Source organism: Lethenteron reissneri, chromosome 22 (genome assembly GCF_015708825.2).
Source record: "Lethenteron reissneri isolate LAM-NWPU_2019-01 chromosome 22, ASM1570882v1, whole genome shotgun sequence".
Lineage (NCBI taxonomy): Eukaryota > Metazoa > Chordata > Hyperoartia > Petromyzontiformes > Petromyzontidae > Lethenteron > Lethenteron reissneri.
The window spans coordinates 14,280,588-14,302,974 of NC_083800.1; the positions used below are offsets into that span (position 1 = coordinate 14,280,588).

General features: G+C 43.2%; 1 protein-coding gene across 1 annotated transcript; it reads right to left on the minus strand.

Moving 5' to 3' along the window:
- Positions 1–4,249: 4,249 nt before the first annotated feature.
- On the minus strand, positions 4,250–21,740 carry LOC133345666 (RCC1 domain-containing protein 1-like). Its single transcript, XM_061556627.1, is given in 9 exon segments — positions 4,250–5,501; positions 7,344–7,373; positions 8,537–8,773; positions 11,042–11,152; positions 12,252–12,373; positions 14,548–14,713; positions 19,422–19,661; positions 21,426–21,666; positions 21,669–21,740. Coding segments are annotated over 9 exon segments (1,359 nt in total). The 5' UTR covers positions 21,726–21,740; the 3' UTR covers positions 4,250–5,346.
- Positions 21,741–22,387: the final 647 nt, after the last annotated feature.

The following is a 22,387-nucleotide window of genomic DNA, read 5'->3' on the forward strand; positions in this document are numbered from 1 at the left end:
TTTGTTTGACCAGGTGATAACTGTCAGGCTACGAGAGGCGAGAGCCAAGATCCTTCGTAAAGTGACCAAGATGGTACTCTACCCAGAAAAAAACAGCAAAAGCAATTAAGAGAGTTTCCATTGCAAGGTCTTAACCAAAGTAGCATTGCCTTACTGAGAATGTGTAAGGCAGAATGGAGGCTTTATGGGACGTGCCTTACTGAACATCAATTCCGAAATACAGGACTGAAAACTGTGCCATATTGTTGCGACTGCTGTTGGGTCCATCGTTGTGACATGTCAGATCCAGATGCTGTGATCTCTACCCTATCAGAATGCTTATTTGAAGTCGCTGTTTGGATCGAGCAAAACTGACTGAAACTAAACTCGGGCAAGACAGAGTACATGATTGTCGGCTCAGAATGGCGTTTGAGAGAGTGGCAGGGCCAGGTAAATCATCCACTGATTAACGGAGCTCGCACTATCCCTGTGTCCGAAGTACATAACGTCGGTGTGCCGTTCCATCAGAGCTTGAATATGCGCTCACAGGTCGCAGCTATGGGCAGGGCAGGTTTCTACCACCTCCAAACACTCCGAGGATTGCGCCCGCTCATCTCTGCCCCAGACCTGGAATCATTAGTTCATGCCTTTGTCTTAACATGTCTGGATTTTGGGAACACCCTCTACACACAGAGATACCACTGGATTTTGTGCAGAGGCCCCAGTTAGTGCAGAATGCAGATGCTCAGCAGCTCAGATGATCCGGCGAGTTAGCCATTTTGAATACGTTACGCCTACCCTCCACAGCTTGCACTGGCTCCTGGCCCGCTTCAATATCCAATTGAAGGTTGCAATCCTAACCAACAAAGCAATGCATGGCTTCGCCCCGACCTACAAAACTGCGTCTTCCTCCAATCCTCAGGCACATACACACCCCGTTCCACGGGAACAGCAAGACAAGCCCAGGCTTTTTCACCCGGCGCTAGGGGCACGAGCCTTCTAGAGCGCAGCCCCAAAAAAAATCTGTAACACCCTGCGACCGGACGTCTCTCAATTCCGTGGTCTGTGCAAGACACATCTATCTAGACTTGCCTTCCCATGAAATCTAAAATAAGGTTTCTTTACTTTCTGGCCTTAATAGGTGCTTACTACTTACATTTCTTGTGCTATTTGTTGTGCTTGGTTGCACTTTATATTGCTGTGGTTTTGACGGGTTTCTTTTTTCATTCCTGTTGCTCCATGCCCCCTGTACAGTTCCCGTTCTGTTGTAAATTTCACCGATGCCTATTTTATTGAAGGAGATATTGGCACATAAAATGAATATTTATTGAATAAGGGTTGATAGTATATTGATACATTTGTAACGTACATGGGCACAGAGGCACTTGGTTGACAAGATGCCAACGCATATGAAAGGATAATCTCACAATGGGCCATTTAAGTTCAATGTATAAGCGTATTCTATTATTAACTGCTTTTCCAGTGCAAAGTTTAAGTAATCTAGTTTTATTAATATTCAGCATGTCGTTAATGTGATTGTCTTATGCTGCGTGCCATTCTTACAGTCTGCAAATTGTGCTGTTGGAACAGTCGGTAGTATATCAGAATAAAAAATTTAAATTTAAACAAATCGTACTTTTTATTTGTACATGGCATCGCTATTTCTTCATCAATGTCCAGCAGACAACAATCCATAATGCATAGTGTATATTAACATCCGTTTGAATAAATTTTTAACAATGCATATTAATATTTTTAAAACTGATGGGCATTGATAACAAATATACGTTCCCCAATATATCAAGACATAAAATGCTGCTAGAAAATAAAAATAAACATGTTATGGTCTATTCATGTTTTACCAGTCTACTTGGAAACCTGCAAAACATCGCACTCTCGAGTCATGTTTGGATAACTTGTATTAGCCACTCAATATAAATATTTCCGATTGTCTCCAGCGTACGCTCTAACTAAACAATTTTGCGGTTCAATTTAGGTCAGAGAAAATGAAATGTCAATGTTTGTTTTTTTTGTTGGGAAAGAAAAAAATTAAATCAGTGTTTTAATATATTTTGTACGATGTCATGTTGAAAGACAATCAGAGACCCTCCAATATAACTGTGTGCTCAGCACAATAGGCCGGTGAAATGACCCACTGGTTGCAGAGGTTCACAGTACGTATCCAGTGGTAACCTTAATTAATACTGCGGGTGTATTAACTGTAAGGATTTGTGCCATCTGCTTCACAGTGAATGTTAGCGATCCCATGACATAATTCGTAAGAGTAGGCCGTTGTGTGCTGACATATAGTGCATAATTGCCAAATAAAAAAAAATATCTGCAAATTACTAATTTGGAATGTATATTTGGAATATACATTGCAATAATCGCCCCTACTACTTGATAGGACCCTCTTAAAGAGAATGAATAGATAACCCTGCATGACTGTGCCCATTCAAGTGTATAGTGACTGTGATTGTCACTGTGTGGTGCCGGGCTTACGAAGCCACGGCGGATGTGTTGGCATTACGTGTAGCCCGCTTACTGGACGTAGTACCACCAGCCCTAGCGAGGCACCACGTACAGTGTGCGGTGCGGGCTCCCGGTGAGGGAGCAAAAGAGTCAGTCAGCCAGGGTTACGTTGGGGTACGCTGGTTGACCTGCCGACACGTGACCGGATGATATTGGAGGGGGGCCACCGGTGGATGGGGGCCACTGGGCGGTCACGTGGTCTAAAAGAGCACTCGAGGAGCCTTCGGGAAAGAGCTCGAAAAATCTAGAAGGTGGGCGGGGCGAGAGGCGGAACCAACCCCAGCCCAGGCCGATATAATGGGGCCCCGTGAGGCGCTCGGGATTTTTCATGTTGCTGGTGATGAAGATCCACGTCGGGTAAAAGGAGCCTCTCGCCACGCGGTCCGGGACCCAGCTTGTGGACCGGGCCGGGATAGCAAACCGTGTCTAGTTCTGCCGTAGCGTGGCTAGATGAGCATTCAACACCCAAGTGTAAGTTGTGTTATGTTATGTTGATTTATTGAAGTGTTGCTCCCAAGATAACGTCTGCGACTCAGTTGGACTCACTACACAAGCACAAACCGACCAGGTACTCGTACACAGGGAAATATGCAGAACCCAGGGACCAAGGGTTCTGTATAATCTCATATTTCCCTAGTCTGTGCATTTAGCACCTGCTACATTGAACACCAGCTAGCATCCACTCACTCTCCAGCTGAGGGGGATGTCTCAATCGATGGATCTGCTTCAGTGTTGCCACATGATCTTCAATCTCATGTGCAAGGTCTGCAGTGTGGAATACCTTGGTCAGACGGAGGGGCAGCGCCAGGCCCGTGTCATGCGGCATGTGCCACTCCACTCTGCTGCTGAACACTCCGCGGTGGCCAAGCACACCTTGGATATGGCATAAAATATACCTCTCAAACGTGACTTGGATAACCCCAACAGCTTCATAGGATCCATGAGGAGCATTTATATGGTTTACATCACCAGGGATGGCCTGTCACCTTGCTTCACTGCTACCCATGCCTTGAGGAGCTTTTCCCAACCAAATCCCAGACAACCACCAGTGGCATTCAGTTCATAACATTTGCATGTGTGCATGCATACACGGATTGACGATTCTCAGCCTCAAACCACATCTTCAATATTCCCTTTCCCCAAAATGTATATTCCCCGCCCTCACCCTTCCTCACCACCGAAGCTTTATAAGAATGTTAATCCACGTTCATCTGTCCACATATACATAAATGTGTCATATTCCAGACTGAGCTGTACATATGACCGTTCACCGTTTCTCTAAACACTTGGCCTCAGTGTGCCTATTTAGGTTGAGATGTAATGCAAGGTACTTTGGGAGTTTCACACTTGGGATGAGTACGATCTCAGTACTGTACACTGAAAATCCTCATTGGTTAAAAAGGCTGCTTTGCCCCAAGTTGCCCTACATGTATTCTACAGAGCAAACTCTCAGTGGCACACATACGAAGCGGGGACTGGAATAGCCAGCTTAATAGGCTGCTCTAATACCTTGGGCTAAGGCACTCTATAAATATAAAATTACTGGTATTTATTGGGCTAGCTTGCAATCAGCTATGCACACACTAGCCTAAGAAGGCAGTTGAGTAGGGAAAGCTGAGTCTTGACAATTTTTTTCGACTGTCCAATATCGGGATTTTTTTACTCCATTTTCATAAGTATTTTGCATATGGTATAAAAATCAAGTACCCAGAGAAAACCCACACATACGAGGCACAAATGGGTTTATGAAGCCGTTTATTGTCCTGTCAAGTCCTGCTCAATGCACAGCCAAGCAGGTGTGGGAATCTCACAGACGATCCACAAACCTGTCTCCGCAGTGATAGATTACAGGCCTTCACTGTATATTCGCAGTGTAAATCCACACTTTTGCTCGTCTGACTATAGGTTTGACATCTGACCTGGTGACTTGGTGTGGCGTCCACTTACTTTTGCCATAAGTAAATCTGGTGGGCAAAGCTGATTTACACATGGCGAAATATATTTTGATGCAGTGTAAGCTATGGCCTTAAACCGAAGTTATCATTGATGTCTCCATTTCTATATATTAAGTTTCAAATTTCATTACATCAACACATTTTGCCAATTGTACCAATCAAGGGCCTTAAAGGGCCATGCTTTCTTCAACATTGCTAGAATTGACAGACACCATGTCGAATATAAAAGACGAGCTTTTTTGCCCATCCAAGGACGGGTGCATATTGCAGTAAATATGAAATATTCAATAAATAAAATTGTTCAGCTCATGATTATTGAGGGGGTGGGTAGCCCCATGTGGAGTGACGTCACCCACTAATGGTTATTGGAGAGGGGTGCGACATGTGGAGTGACGTCACCCACTCATGGTTATTGTGGAGGGGTGCAGAATGTTGGGAGGGGTGCGTCATGTGGAGTGCGCAACCTTCTTGTGCGTTCGTGTAAATTTCCACGCGGGCATGAATATGAATGAGAGGGTCTCTTTTGCAGTGACATCACGCACGGATGTAGCACTGTGCTGCGTCGATTTATTTTTCACCGTCACTTTCTGTAAAGAAACGTCATATTTGAAGCAACTTTGCGTAATAAATTATTTAATTCAGCTCGACCTTTTTCTGCATTCGTGTAAAAATCCACCCACTCATGAATATTAATAAGGGGGGTGGGTCTTATGTGGAGTGACGTCACACGGGGGGATGGGCCTCATGTGGAGTGACGTCACACGGGGGGATGGGCCTCATGTGGAGTGACGTCACACGTGGGACGGACAGACATTTATGGGTGATTATAGTAGGTAATTCCAAAGACACTTTCAAGCCCTATAAATAGGAAACATTTACTTTATTTATTGCTGGGCATAGGCCGTGCCATTGCAAAGGTGCTCCAGTCACCGCAGCGCACTGCCACCACCTCGAGGCTGTGCTGGCAGAAGAATTCCACGTGCTGTGGCTCGTCCCAACTCCTGCGGGAGCCATGGCCCAGCTGGCCATGCTCCCCTGAAAGGTGAAACAACAACCAAAGCGTGTCGGTTATTATGCCTAAAGCATTGCCACACCTTTGGTGTTCGCTGTGGATGTACGACTTAAACACATTCTACATTTGTAATATGTTGAACGCAAATTAGCTTTGTCATAAATTACTTCCATAGGTGGTTAGCGGAGAACTTAAAAAAGACAAAATGTGCTTTGCGGACAACTTAGAATACCATTTTACAATATATGTACGTGTAGTGACAGAAGACCGTGTCAATCCACTGCGGGATGGAGGTCGTTCAATTCCATGCATGTCATGAGGGTTATTTAGCATACTTCTCACGCTAATCAGTGTGATGGGTATGGTGGGGGAACATGGAAGTACAATACAAGATTGGATTTTATAGCACTGCCCAATGCATGCCCAGAATGTCCATAACAGCTAGAATGTATGTGATCTCATCAGATCAAGAAATAAGCAGTCTTGAGCTTGGTTAGTGCTTGAAAGGGTGAACATAGCTAATGGCCTCTTTCTTGATTGGGAGAGCGAGAAGCTGCATCAGTGTGTAGTTATGCACACCTGAAATTTTTAAAAATAACTGTTCCTATTACGTTTAAAAAAAAACAAATTGCTAAAATCCCAACTACATGAAACAAAGCTTTATTACACACCAAAATTTGGTCTGAGGTGTCTTACTTATCCCATTTGTGAACTAGTTTGCTACCTATAGAAGAGGTATTTAGTTATTCCTATCTTGAACATAGTCTGGCGTGCATATATTTAACGCTGTAGATGCGTACCTGAAAAGTGCCACGTTAAGCGAAAATGTGTTAAGCGAGGAATTATTATATGTACATTGCAGGGTATAAATAAACCCAATGCACATTTGCACTTTAAAATCACCCTAGCCATCCCATGATGGGACAAAGAACTGAGATGAGGGTACGCTGCGTACTGTATTACTCCACACGTAGACCCAGAATTCCCATACTACTGAGCGGCCCAGACCAAAAAAACAGTTTGTCATCGACTGCTCATGAACCGCATGATAACGGCACGCACGTTGTCTTTCAAAAAGTGTTTCCCAATAGAGGAACCGTATGATAGTGAAACACATTGTGAAAAAATGCGTTTAGCGAGGATTTTCCATATAATTTAATATCAATATTGCTCTCTTTCAGAAGGCACAAAATAGCAGCCTCCCAGACAGATCTGCCCAACTATCACTTCCCAATGAGTCTTAATGTTGTCAATCTTTTTTATTCCAGAGGCAAGGGCAAGCCAATTTAGATTGCATCATATATCACAATGAGATGTATTTAAGTTTACACAGTGGGGCATCCAAAACATCACATACAGACAATAAGGTAGTTATTTCTAACACGGTCGTTGTAAAAACTCATTTCCAATGTGAGGGCTGCTTTTAGCAGTGAGAACTTTGACAGCTCCTTTTCAGCAGGGCTGTCCACTCATTTGTTTATGCACTGTACAACTAAGCTGATGTTTTCTCTATGCAAGCTGAGTATGAGGTAGACAGGAAATTTAATTTATGCTAATCAGTTTGTACACATATGTGCAGGAGGAAATCACTGTGTACCATCAAATAATTCTAAGGATCAAGGGTACGAGAATACGAACATGTATAACAGATCAAAGTGGCTTTATTACACACATCCAATAAGATGATAAATATAATTGTAAATAAGAGCATAGCTAAAAGAATACCTTTCCTATGTTGTCCCATGACATGCAACGCAGGTAGGAAGCTGTTGCCAATATACACACTTAATAGTAGCACAATCTGGATGAAATAGATTTCAAAGCAGTACTGATGTACATGTAAACAAGTACACACAATCACTTACCCCATCCCCATGTGTAGAGCTTGCCACACTCTGCAACCAAAATAAACAAAGTAGAAGTTAACACCGAGTAATTTGAAATTCACGTTACGATCAGCTAGCTTGAAATTAATGGCCGTTATGCACTCTTCTTGAATTTCCATATTTACACAGGAAATAATACTGCAATTACTTGTTCATGCCACTGCTAGGGCCTCCACTAGTATGTTTTGGCTTCCATGCTGGCCAGATGTCTTGGAAAAGATTGGGAGTACTCACACTTTACCCCACTACACATGCCCTGAAGATCTTTTGTGATGTACCCAAAGCTGGCGACTACCCACAGCTGGCGTGCACCCACAGCTGGCGTGTACCCGCAGCTCGTGTGTACCCACAGCTGGCGTGCACCCACAGCTGGCATGTACCCGCAGCTCGTGCTGCTGGGTGGATAGTGGGGGGGGGGGGGTTAAGAAATCTGGGAGATCAATCATGAGACCTGTGTATTGCAAGTCCATGTTCTAACAATTATACCACGGCAGCATCCCTCACTATCAACATGACACATGGTCACTTTCATTTTGGTCCAATATCATAAGGTGTCAATACAGCATACCTAACTTGTGAATGACTTCAGAAGAATACTGTAAATTTCTAAATATTAAAAAAGGAAATAGGGAAAATGCTGTGATACCTAGCTGTGCACACAACACTTTCACTATATGGCCAAATATTATATGAATTTCACGTGAACCAGAATAATAATTCTGTACTTTTCACTTCTCTGTCTCTGCATCTCTCTTCATCTTCTTTTAATAAACATGCTTTAAGTATAGCAAAGGTCTTCTCACACTATGTTTTGCGCATGGGAGTTGTTTGAATAAAATTCACCACGTTGGTCAGTTTGTGACATATTGGGGGCCAGGGCCATGTCAGGTATTACTTGCAACAGCCGATCAGGAAACAGACACGTGTCGCCAGTTAAGAGGTGCACAAATCACCGCATTATTGCTCTCCCATAAAGGTGAACCATATATTTAAAATTAAGATTTACTCAAATATTTAAAATGGACAAAACATAAAAATCCTACACGGATTTGTTTGATATTTTTCATATTTAGATACACAAGTAAGCTGCAAACAAGCTTTAGTTCTGAAAACAGAATTCATGTAAAGGAAATTGCCAACTAATTGACACATGAAGTTGAGATAAAAATTACTCGTGAGGGCGACTGTGTGCCTGGACCCAGCGGCGACGGCCGAAATCTCATCATCGCCGGGGAAGTCCAGCAGTGCAGGGAAGGCTTGTATTGAGATGTACTGTGTTCCCGTCTTCTGTGATTCTCCCTTTTCTCCATGAGAGGCGTCTTGTGGCTCTCGTTCTTCATCCGCTCTGCACCCATGTTGTTGTTTGTTTGTATCCGACGGTGGCACCAGTGAACAATCATTCTCCCGCCCTTGTCGAAAACAAATTAATCACAAAATGTAGACAACATAAACCTCCGGTACCTTCCACAAATTACTCTTCCACATTGCTAGAGCAAAGGCAACAAATAAAAAATTAATATCACCACCAAGTCGAGCAATACTGCTCCACCAATAATTTTAAAAGGTGGCACATGTCAATAAGTATATGAATCTTCCAGTTCAGAAGCACAAAACTCTCGTAAATATGTCGTTGACCCACCACCACCCGACTGCCAATTAGTAAGGTTTGTCACGTACTTTAGTACACCGGTATATTGGAGAGTAAACCCATAACAAATACAATTTGAGTACAACATCTCATTGGCGATGAAAAAACCAGCTACATCAAGCGATTAGCGAGAACTGTGAAGAAGTCTTCCTGTTGTGGTTTTAAATAGAGTAAAGGTGATGTCACCACTGTGAGCCCATTAAGTGTGAAGACCAGAGGGGGGTTAATGTGGTCATATAAGTTACAATGGGTCATGTTAATCTGAGAAAATCCAGTATATATTCCTGGTTGGATTAGTCACAGCTAAAAAGCATGTGATAATGTGAATAGGCATGTAATAAAATGGTGTATTACTTAATAATATGCTTCCAAGCAGCACTGAGCCTATAGCTATCAGAATGGTGCTGAAATAGTAACTCATTGCACGTTTTGTTTACGTGACAAACCTTACTAATTAGCTATGTCGGGTGGTGGTGGGTTCACGACACATTTATATTTCAGAGATATAACCCCAAAAAAATTATTATGAATAATATTGTTTGTGAAAGCCTACATGTTATATAATCCATTCATTTTCTATAGGGAAATCGCTTGAAATTTGAGCAGTGTGATATCATTTTCAGGTTGTCAACCATGTTACAAATAATCAAATGACTATAATCTATTACTGTTTCGAAAACAATTGTCCAGTGTCATGAACGTTTTAAAGAGTGCGTATGCATTCATTTTAAGTGGAGAGTATTTCACATAAATCACTAATCCACCATTATACAGCATAAATATGTCATGTTCCATTCACAACTCTAAAATTTCCGAGATTTTGCCTCTTCTGACCACAACTTTAAGTGGACTGTATCAGCTACACATGTCTTTAAGTCTATTTTTCTAAGTCTCTTTTCCAAAAGAGACTCGTCTCAATGGTATCTCATTTGGCTATTAAGGTTATTGATGAAAATGAAAAATTATATGCGCATCTGCCAACATAACCAAACTGCTCTAAATGGATGGGCGGCAAGGTCAGAGATACTTCAATTATTATGGTTAGCTACGTACGGTGCGAAAGAAGTGCAACATACATACTGTCCATTATGATGAATGTATTCTTAATTCCAACTCCCTATCCTAATCATGTGAGATGGGCAACATCGTAAGTGGAAGCCATATGCATGCAGTGTCAAAAGGATCTATGGTGTATGGCTGAGGCCCCTTCTGTATTACAATTACTTAAGGCAGCGGAGTCTGCAGTGGGAGAAAAGCTACCACAACAGGGAAGTAAGGCCCTGGTAATCATAGCTTTACCAACACAAGCTGATCCTCCAACTGGCCGATGGCATCCAGATAATGGGGCTGGAGGAGATACTGCTAAGTGCCTTACCAATCACTATTCATAATACCATGACATGAGCTCTGATACATTTATTCATGTCCAATCAGGTGTCACCTGCATTAACAAAATCGGTGCAGCTCACGCAGCTATCGCGTTGGCTGTGAAAGTGAGTTTTGTCTCCACCAGCTGAGAAGTCAAGGTTGGGTGACAATGGGAGTACTGCAACAGAGGAAGACGATATAAAATGAATCTATATAAATAAAAGGAAAATTTGTGAATATGTGTGTCTGTTTAAAATGTTTAACATACTTCCCAATATGCAACAAACTTGAAATTTGGCATGTGGGTAGCTTCCATACTGTACATAATGCAAAAAGTATAAAAATCGACTTTTGTATTTTGGGGGGGGGGGGGGGGGGGGGTGCAATAATGTATATATTTTGCACGGCAAGTGAGCGGTAACGTCACATCTGTGATTGATGTCACCCGCATGCGGCAGCATTATGCAGTGTGCCTGCTGATGTCACGCATCCCCCCCCGCACCCTCCGCGTAGACCGTCTATTAATCCAAGACAAGAATCCAAGTCCCGGGCGAAGCCGGGTAGTAAAGCTAGTGATACATAAGAATAAGTGGGTCCAAAAAGCATCAAGACACTAAAATCTGTGCTAAACACTGCACACAGTTATATGCTTCTCACTTACCATGGAGATTGCATCGTTTTGGAGAGTTACTCCCCTCACCGAGACCACGTTTTGATGGCAGGCCCAGCTGTCCAGCTTCATTCCAGCCCCAAGTGTAAACATCCCCACCCCCTGCACGTTGCACCGTGAGAGAACAGTCTCAACGGAAGCACTCAACAAATACACTTGTTTGTGAGAATGTGACTGTAGACAAAACCATTTCACAATTTTAGTTTCTCTATAACCATGGGACATCAGTGTTACCTGGGCATATGTCAGGTGTTAAAATTAAGAGCAACTCAAAGATTCCATTTCTACTACAGTTTTAACACTGATAGCAATCATTGTGAAAAACAAATGTAAAAATCCAACAAAATGCCTCATGTAATCTGCTTAGGTATTCCCATGCTTTTCGTGGGACTGCGGCTCTGAAAACCTTCCCAGTAGTCAGAGTTCTCCAAGGATTCGTGAACCAATCATAATATGATGTTCAAGTGGGTGCTGCCATGGTTCAGTATCTTGAGTCCTGTAGTTCCCAAGGGCCACTGGTCTCATGTGAATCTATCAAACTGTGACATACAATTAAGACAGTGCTTATGTCTCATCTATCCTGTGAACACGTGATGGAGATAAGGACCTTTCCATGTCCAGAAACAAAGTTTAACAGAATGAGTAAATATCGATTCACCTCCTCCCTATCCCCGCCCCTTGTGATCTATTGTTTCATAATTTACTTTTGGGTTAGGACACATAACCTTAGGTCAGACGGCCCAACCCTAAACTCAATTAAGAATCATAATTTCAGCTATAGTTTTTTTAAGATGCATTTTCAGTGTCAGTTGCCAAATTGCCATGTTATCATTTCATTTTCAGGAGAAAGGCAGTAACAAGAGATGGATGAGAGGAGACAGGATAAAGGACGCATAAGAAAATAGAACGATATCAAGTGACAATGAAGAACAGCATGAGGTAGCGGAGAGTGATGGGGAGTCATAAGAAATGAAGAAGACAGCACAGGTTATCCCTTCAGTCAATAAAAGTCAATAACATTCGTACCACTTATTGGGACTCAACAATGGTCATCCTATAAAATAACAGACCTGGGGAACGTAGAATTTCAACCAATAACTCAGGAATCTCTTTAACCCTCCCAAGCGCACAGCTATTATGTACACGCAAGACAAGCAGTGAAAATATTAAATATATCAGATATAGCAGGATGATGACTCACTGCTGAGGGCCACCGAGTGCCACCCCCCTGCCGCTACGCCCACCATGGGAAGGCCCTGCAGTCCCTCGACGGGCCGGGGGGCCGCCTCGGCCTCTGTTGTACCATGTCCTTGCTGTCCATGCCTAAGTTGGACAACACACCATCATCTCACTGTTCATTTCTAGTTTATAATTGCCCAAAATCAAGCCCGGAATCCCAAATATGCCAGCTCTGTGCTCTGACCTCTGAAACCACTTGGCCACATCCACTCGTATTATTTAAACTTGATGGGTGCGCAAAATAGAGTTTAACAACTGTATATTTATAAAACGCATTGGCTCAAGGCACTTAACATAGTTTAACAAGCAATAACAAAACGTAGTAAATGCATTTTGGGGGGTTGCAACTTTTCAATTTTTAAATGGATTAAATGCTCAATTTCACTTATAAAAGATAAACTTAAAGAGGAACCAATATCAGCCGAGTCATTGTGCCCAATTGATTAGTTTCCTTATATTTAACAGAGAGAATTCGTGATTTATAACACATTATAGGCGTATGAATGGAGAAACCTCGTAAATGCCAAACACAGAATGTTTATGCGCACCCTTTAGGAACAAAGTCTATAGAAACCACAACAGAACACAGTAGGCCACATGAAGCACTGCACCTCACAAGAATTTGAGAATACTGAAAAATAAACCCTTCCAAAATGGTACGTATAAACATTATTTAGTTCATTACGATACCTTTATTCGCTTATATAATTATTTTCTCTTTCGTGTGTATGCATTTCTGTTTGCCACCTTAGTCCAATTCCATGTTTCTCTTGCCATGCCAATGTGCGTCCCTCTCTCCTCCTGTGGTCCCCAATGTCCTCTATGGTTGACCCACATTTAATTATTATTTAACGTGGGCAATGTGGCATCACTTTATTTTAAATGATTGTTAACAATAGGATTGCTTCCATCCAAGGCAATGTGCACGTCACCACCAGCAGTAAAATGTAATGCTACTCGGGGAGCAACGAAAACGCCCCCTGGCGATGATTTGATGAATCGTCGCGATTCAGCTTCACAATTCGATTTAAGAATCAATTCACTCTTTTAAATTGCGTGAATGTAGCGACTCCTAGGGGCTGCAGGAATCAGGTGAACCCTCTAGAAAAAAATTATCCTTTTAATTTAATACTCAATTTAATACCCAACATTAATCACTGTCCAATGTATCATATCCTGAACAGAGAGCAGCCTGGATGCAGATAAAATAGTTCTATATTGGACAGTCATAGTTCAATATAACAGGCTTAACTCATGACCCACAGAACCAATAACACACGTGTAAATAAGAAATGTGCGTTACTGCTGCAAATTCTTTCGAGGGCATACTTTCAGTTCAAGCTTAATTTCCACCCAATCGGCTTCTCATTCCATTCTGTCTTGTAAGCTTATCTATATATAAAAGGGAAATTTGTTATGTGTGTCTGTTCAAAATGTTCAGCGTACTTACCGATATGCAACAAACTTCAAATTTTCCATGTGGGTACTTTCCAGACTGTACATCATGCAAAAATTATAAAAATGCATATATTTTGCACGGCAAGTGAGCTGTGACGTCACATCTGTCATGTCACCAGCGCATGCGTAGTACGTAGCGCGCTGCCGGCCTTCATAGGTGCTCGCTAACAGCACTTGCCCCCTACAGTCTCACAGGCTACACGGGGATCTTTCTCTTTATCCCGTGTGTGTGGGGGGGGGGCAGCGACTACGCAGCGATTCGCGCGCTGCGCTACGAACCCGGCGACCCGAGTTCGATTCCCGCTCACTGCCACCACCGGTGACGATTATTTGAACCGGTCCTGGGCCTCCCCTAGGTCGACTCAGCCTCAAACGAGTAACTGCTGTGGTGTGTGAACATCGCCACTGGGCAGACAAAGGCGGCCGGGCGTGGTGAATCCAAGTCCTGGGCGAAGCCGGGTCGTAAAGCTAGTAAACTTATAATTATTTTTCCCTTCCATTCCCATAAGCTTCATTTGTGTTCCTACCCACTCCAATGAAACATTGATGAGTAACATAGTGTCACTATCTATTGTGCACGAACATGTTTAATATGTGAAACGGAAGGGTAGCGTCTCAAATATATTTGAGTTTCACTTTACAGAAATATTTCCAACTTAAATTAGTGTAGACGTGTTTATATGTCCACAGTACCAGTTAATGATGTGTCTTGCCTTACATATCCGAATGCTATTGTCTACTGATGCTGCTAAAAATGTATATAAATCACTTGCGGCCACCTAGACCTGTTCTGTTCTTACCTGCCGGGGCCCCAACCCCAAATGGTTCCATCATCTGTGAGAAGGAGCACATGCTCGCGCCCCAGGGCCAGTTGGAGAGCCCGCACCCCTCCCGCCAGCTCAGGCAGTGGATGGAAGAAAGGAGGTCGCAGGTCAACATAACCACCGGGCACGAGAGGGAGCACTGCTTTCACAGGAACAGCAGAGTAACAAGTTCAGTTCAGTTAATTTACTAGGCATAGCCCTGTGAGCCATTCGGCTCTTGAATCGGGTGCAACCGCAACAAACAAAAACATGAACAAGAAACATCTTAAAGTGACTACGCGCAACAGAAAAATCCAGGAAAAAACAGCAGTCTTCCAGAAAAAAAGCACCATATATCAATGCTGTGTGCAAAAATCCCAGTGGGATGCAAGTCAAACAATAACAACCATAAGACAATTTCGATTAGAGTTATCAGTCTAACTCTATACTACAACAAATATGGCTAAACCAAAACGTTTTCGAAATCACCAAAATAAAGCTATAAAAACAATGTAAGAGAAGGTAGCAATTCACATGAAAAGGGTACACTCACAATTCTATTGGTCTTTTCAAAATATAAAAGTTTCACAAACATCAAGTATAATGCCTCATTCATGTGGAATTACACTGTATGTTCCTGAATTATTTAGGGAACTGAACAAAGACCAAAAAAGTTATATTTTAAATTGCCAATGTATTGTTGTTAAATGCACTGGCAGAGCCAGTGGGGGTGGGGTGGCACGTGCCCCCCCAATGATCCGATCGAAATCCCTAATTTCGATCAGATCATTGGGGTTTATTAGTAATAAATCGGCATTTTGCAACCTCAACTGGCACTGTGTAGCATTTTAGCATATTATTATGTGGCAGGGACTCAATGAAATGATAGGACAATAGTCTGAGTCCATAATTGGCAATAAGTAACGGCAAAGCAGTTATAAGTGACTCAGAATTGTGCGCTATTGCGTATACAGTACACGACTTCCCTGAAGGCATACCTTCAGCGAGTGCGATGCCGATCACACACGGTTCGAATTCAACCCTCGATCGATGGCTGCGCCATCGCCGCACACGCGTCGAATAAAAAGCAAGGTACAAGTCCTTACTTACTAACAACTCCTATCATTTTTCATTGCTGGAAGGGTTGCCCCCCGTACCTGAAAATCCTGGCTCCGCCACTGGTTAAATGGTATACAGGTATCCCTAAATCTATGAAAGGAATGCGTTCTTCAAAAAACACGCGTAAAACTAAATTTCGTAAATCTAAATGGCTTTTACAAATGTGTTTCAGATAGTCATTGAAACACTACTCCAAACCTACAAATATACTTTTCACAATACAAAAATAATAATAAAGAATATAAATATTGAAATGGTTGAGTAATACATTTACAAAAATTAATCATTTCAGGGAACTCACCAAAACATCTGCATGTTGGAATGAGTGGAAAGGTGATGCGGAGACATTACTATTGCACGGTAGGGATGCCATGACAGTCACGAATAGATGATGCAGCCTCCTGGGTGGTCCTTGTTTGATCACATGGCATGTGCCATGTGAAATTTTGTTCATACGGAAATTCGGTTATGGTGATCGAAAAGTGTCCATAATTTGTCAATTGCATTCACGCAAAATTTATTAAACCAAACGTACCTGTTATGCATACATACTTAAGTGCTGTTGTCTGTATGTATTTTTGAAAAAAGTCTGTTAAACATATTAATTTAAATTAATAGTTAATAATTTAGATTGTATTAATGGGATTTACAGTACACCCAATATATTCTACATCATGGTCCTTAAACTTGTGGCACACATCTGACTCACACAGGCCATTGGAGTGGCCTATTGAGAGATATGGCAAGCCAAGACAAAGATATACAGATTAGTCAGATAAGATACTAAAGTGAGACAAGATAAGAGAGGAGTGATGTCCACAAGAGAACAATTAGTGAGATGAAAGTGAGATAAACAAAAGGGAGATTAATGTTCACGTGTACAGACTTCATGACTTAACGACTTGACTTCATGTGGCCTGCTAGCACACACATCCAATGGCATGCAACTAAACACACCGACCCAAACATGGGTGTCTATAAAAAGCAGGGTTTGGTCAAGAGTGGAGTATTAATTTAATTATGCTGCCACATCTTGAATTGTACTCAGAACTGTAAAATATTGTCTAAATCAGGCATTTTTATTTAGAAAATGGAAATATGAGTTGTCTACGTTTTATAGGTCACCCCTCATCATCTAAGTCGTAATTATGTAATAGGGAACAATGAGGATACAGGGGCTTATTCACTTTGTCTCCGTCACTGGCGATGCGGTGAGCGATGCCATGGTGTATCACAAATCATGATGTCTCTGTCTCGCAATCCCCTTGGCTCCGTGGTCTGACACTGTTATGTCATTTTAAAAAGCGCCAGCCTAATTTCTCTCAATGCAGCATGCAATGAAGAGGTGGGAAGCTCTCCCAATGATCATGCACCATGGTCCAAGCAGAATAGTTACGTTTATTGCAACCTAGGGACAGTATAAACATAACTCTCACGGAACTGCAGCGAATGGCAGATTTCGCAAGATAGCTGTAGGTGACAATATATAATGCAGCACGAACACAATAGATTACCACGCGTGACTGCCAGCATCTATCAGAATTCTTTTTGCTTAAACCAGTTACAGTACTGTATGTTGAAAACTGAAACCATCTTTAAACAATATTTTATCACCATTTGTGTGTTTATATCCATGTTTACAATTTTTAGATACCCATAATATAAATCCCATTATAACACAGACATAATACAACACATTTCACTGGAGAGAGTAATGCAAAAATGAAAGCACATATGAGAAGTGATGCTTTCCAGGAAAAGATGTATTATTTGCAATGCAAAGCAGAAAAAACAATGGTGGTTCGCAAAAATGTTTGCAAGTGTGTCAATTTTAAACTATACAATTCAGCATTGCATATCTGACTCACTGGAGACCGATGTAGAGGCCGACATGAGAAAAGGTACGCTAGGTGAACATCAATAGAAAATTACAGTTATGCAATGCATAACTAGGTTACTGGACAAAAAAACCCCACAAACTGCTTTAAATACAGGGAAATTCTTTATTTGTACTTTAGAGTACACTTTGAAACAACACACTTTCCATTATCAGAACTGGGTGGGGGTGTATATATGGTCAGGGGAGATACGTGATTGAATGTGTCGCTGTACTATAAAAAAAATTGAGACAGATGCCATCCAGACATCCATCCTATGTCCTTCCTTGTGGGAGAGATACATAGATGACATGTTCGTCATCTGGCCCAAAGGCCTGCCAGCTCTGAACAAATTCTTCAACCACATCAATTCCATACACCCAGCCATAAAATTCTCCATGGAGGTGGAAAAGAATGGCAATTTACCATTCTTGGATGTTTTGATCGAGAAGAGACCAGATGGCTCTTCGGGACACTGTCTACAGGAAAGCCACCCACACGGATGCCTATCTAAAACCTAACTCCCACCACCATCCAGCCCAGAAGAATTCCCTCATCAAAACACTACACCATATAGCCCGTTGCATTTCTGACCATCACCACCTATCCAGTGAACTGGAGCACGTACACCAAGCCCTCAAGATGAATGGATATTCGGATTCCACAATCCGTAAAGCTGTCATCCCAACCGTTGGGAGGAACCACCTGAGGACCCAATCAAAACCATCACCTTGCCATACATAGCAGGGGTCACCAAAAATATTTCCAAAATCATGAGCAAACACAAGATCCAGGTCCGATTCAATACAGTACGTAAAATTCGTGATCTGATCCCATCTGTGAAGGATGTGATCCCTGACATGCAATACCCCGGTGTCTACAAACTAAGCTGTGCCTGCGGCAGTAGTTACATGGGGGAAACTAAGCGACATGTCTCAGATCGTGTTCGCAAACACAAGGCGGATCTGAAACACGGTAGGACCAACACCTCTGCCGTGGCTGATGATTGTTTTAACGCTGTGGGCACACATGAAATTGATTTCTCCAAGACGAAGGTACTATGCAAACCCACTGGCTATCAACAAAGATTTGTTCATGAAGCCATCCAGATATATAAACACAGACACAATTTCAACCGAGAAGATGGGTACAAACTGAGCAATCATTGGAAGGACATTATTAACCAGGTAAAGTCATAACTGGCTGTGATGCTTCCATCCTACCTGCCTATGTTTGCAGTTATTTCCGACTCTCTGAGTAACATTACCTTGTTAAATGTCTTCACATTAACAGGCTAAATGTCTCACTAACATAGCTGCTGCTCCCTTTTCCTCGATGCGGCGGTGGCGCTCGTTGTTTAACAGGCTGAATGTCTCTCATTAACACAGCCGCTGCTGTGGGAGTCGTCTCACATTGACATGCTAATCTCTAATCTCGAGCAATACAATGGCTTCTTGAACACTGTAGCCGTGGGGTTACATTAACAGATTGACATGCTAATCTCTAGCAACACAATGGCCGAGGTGTACCTAGCTCTGCGATCTTACATTTACTTGCAAATTCCATCTCTAGCCCCGCCCACTTACCCTTGGGTTGTACCCATCTCAGACCTATATAACCTTTGGCTGCAGTAGCTCTCTCGCTATATGTCTTCCTGCCTCAGCAGTCTGCCTGCTGTATTTTTTCACCTGAAGACGATTGCTTGTGTTGCGATCGAAACGTCGTGATTTTTTCTTATTTTTCTATCTACATGACTTTACCGAAAGACCCAAAGAGTATGAATTCCTGCAGTCACGAAAGCTTTCAAGTCAAGATTTATATTATGAACATAGAGCAATTCCTTAATATGGAACGTTTACAGATTACATAATGTACCTGGTGTCTCCTTTGCTCCCGAGAGTAGGGGCATGTCCCAAAGGGGACGTGCATTCTCATGCAAGTCCTCTGGAGGCAGGAGAGCCAAGCTCCACTCCCACACCTGGGCACACGCGTGCGTCACGAGCACGAGAAAACTATCATTGCATGCCAGCTGCTGCGCACCGTCGGCCAGGGGAACGCGTGTGGGGCCCGCTCTCCCTCCCTGTGCAAACCCCTGGACGCACACGTCTCGAGAACCTGCCAAGGAAGAGAAAGACATTTGGATGAGCTAAACGTCTAAAAACCCAATTAATTAGGGCTCAATAAAACGGATAAAATTATTTCACTTTGCAAAGATATATTTTGTTATGGTGACATCCATTCAAACGTAAATGGGCTATACACTTGTATCCTTGTAATACAGTACCTATAACTGTGCAAGACACGTGTACACAATGTGGCACTTGAACTGTGGTGGCACTTGTGACAATTTAAAGATCGACTTCAAAACACAGTTGAGGATGGATTCAGCCCATCACAGTGGCATTAAAACGAGACGCAATGTGAGAAGTCAACACTGCTCGCATGAGTGACAGTGGCCTCTGTAATAAGAATGAGAGGACTTCCCACCACCAGCTCAAGGAAGACGTGCAATTTTACATCTTTACTGGGCTTTACGGTTTGAATAACTTGGCTCTCCTTGCACATCTCATACCTTTTAGCGGATGGTCCCTTTTTTATACCTGGCCGTTTATTTGAATTATTTGTGGCCGTTTATTTGAATTATTTGTAACGCGTATTTCTCATAAACACGCGGCGTAGACCAGAAAGAAGATGTACAGTGGGCTTGTTTGCAGGAACAGAGATGAACGTGGACTGTGGGCGCTTTGTGACCCAAGTCGATGGGAGGAATCGAGACCCACACAGAGCGGGCGTGGTGACCCAGGCAGATTTAGATCCCTAGATTTGAAGCTTTCGTGACTGCAAGGATTCATACTCGTAGGTTTTTTTCGGTAAAGTCACGTAGGTAAAAAAAACAAATAATAGTACATTTAGCTGTGACGGTCCCACCTGAAGACGGAGACTTGTGTTGCCTCCAAAACGTCGTGATTTAATTGATTTATTTTCATTTATTATTTTATATCTATTTTTATTTTTTTACCTACGTGACTTTACCGAAAAAACCTAAGACTATAGATTTAGATCCCCACCACCACCGCCACAGACTGTTGGGTCAAGTGCTGTTAGCGGGAGGGGGGCCGGGACGGCCACACGAGGGGGTGGGGGGTGGCGATCACCACGCCCGACCGCCTTTGTCTCCCTCGTGGCGATGTTTACACAGCGTGCCAGGTACTCGTTAAAGGCGGAGTAGAACGAGAGGACATCCCAGGTTCGGATCGCGACTGTTAATGGATCTTGAGCGGGAATCGAACTCGGGGTTTGTAGCGCAGCGCGTTAAACTCGCTCCTCAACATACAAAACGCCTATTTCACGCACAACAGCGGAGCCAATTCGACCTTGATCCATTGCAGCTGCCCCTATCGCAGTGATTTTTAAAATGATAAATCTCCTCAGAGATGTTCATCGACCCGGAGAGAGGCAACTTGCACCGAGCCCACACACTCTGGCCCCAACAGCGCCGCTACGAAGCCTCGGCGACAAGGCCGGAACATCGTTCATATAAACAAACACAACTACTGTGCGATGTTGTTTATTAAAACAAAACACGGGGAGGGCGATCAAATAGCCAATGGAATAAACAAGGAGACTTCAATTACGTTTACCGTCTAAATAAAAAAAGTTTATTTCGCCGGCCTATAGAGGCTTTGCAGTAGCGCTGCGTTAATGTTGGGTTAGTTTAGCTGGTTCTCTTTAAACCAGCAAACTATGCCTCGGTCTCGAACCCCAGAAGCTCAGCAGCAGCGTGAGGCCCAAACAACAACAACAAAATAATATCACAAAGCATCGTAATTGCGATTCCCGTGTCCCACAGCGTGGCGAGAAGAACTTCGCGGGGCTCACCGCGCAGCGCCGCGCTGCCCCAAGCCGGGGCCACGTCAACCACGGCCTGCTCATCGTCGTCGTCGTCTCCGTCTTCTTCCTCGTGCCGCCCTTCGTCGTCTCCTGCCCCTGCCCTCCCGCGGGCCCCGAGCGTGACGCGTCTCGGACGGGTCACGCAAAGCTCCGGCGGATCGCTCCGCGCCGCGCCGAGCTGCCCGAAGGCGTTGAACCCGAACGCGAACCAGCGCGGCCGCGCGGCCATGCGGCTCCTCCTGCTGCTGCTGCTGCCCCCTGGCGATTGCAATCCTCATCCGTTTCCATCCTCCACGAAGGATATTCACGAACAACAACACAACGCGATATTCTACGTGCAGTAGATGTGGTGTTGGTTACGCTCGCAAAAGAGTCGGTGAGACGAACGAGATGAGATCACACGATGCGTTGCAGACGAATTGAGTTGGGACGCGGTCCAACCTGATGACGGAGACTTGTGTTGCCTCCTGATTTATTATTGTATTTATATTATTCTTTATATTATTATTTTTATTATTTAGTTATACCTACGTGACTTTACCGAAAAAACCTACGAGTTTGAATCCTTGCAGTCACGAAAGCTTCAAATCTAGAAGGAATCGAGTTGCCAACTCTCATCACAGTACCCTATTAACAGACCAATTTAGACCCTATTGGTGTCACCCCGTCGTCATTATACATCTCAACGTTCATCCTACAAAATCCCGTGTACGTATTGAGACGACTGAACGCCGTATGAATCTGAAAACTCGTGTTCCCATTAACAGAATAGGGGCAAACCTTATTATGGGTTGACGGCTATGGCACTGTCGTCGAATCCAGCAACTTTGTTTTTTTGTTTGTCTCGCCACGAGATTCTGTCGAAGCAAACAGAAGCGACATCTCGGGGGACCGGGACATGATGCAGATCGAGGGGCGATCCCCAGCGTTGTATTGAGAATCCTGCGTTC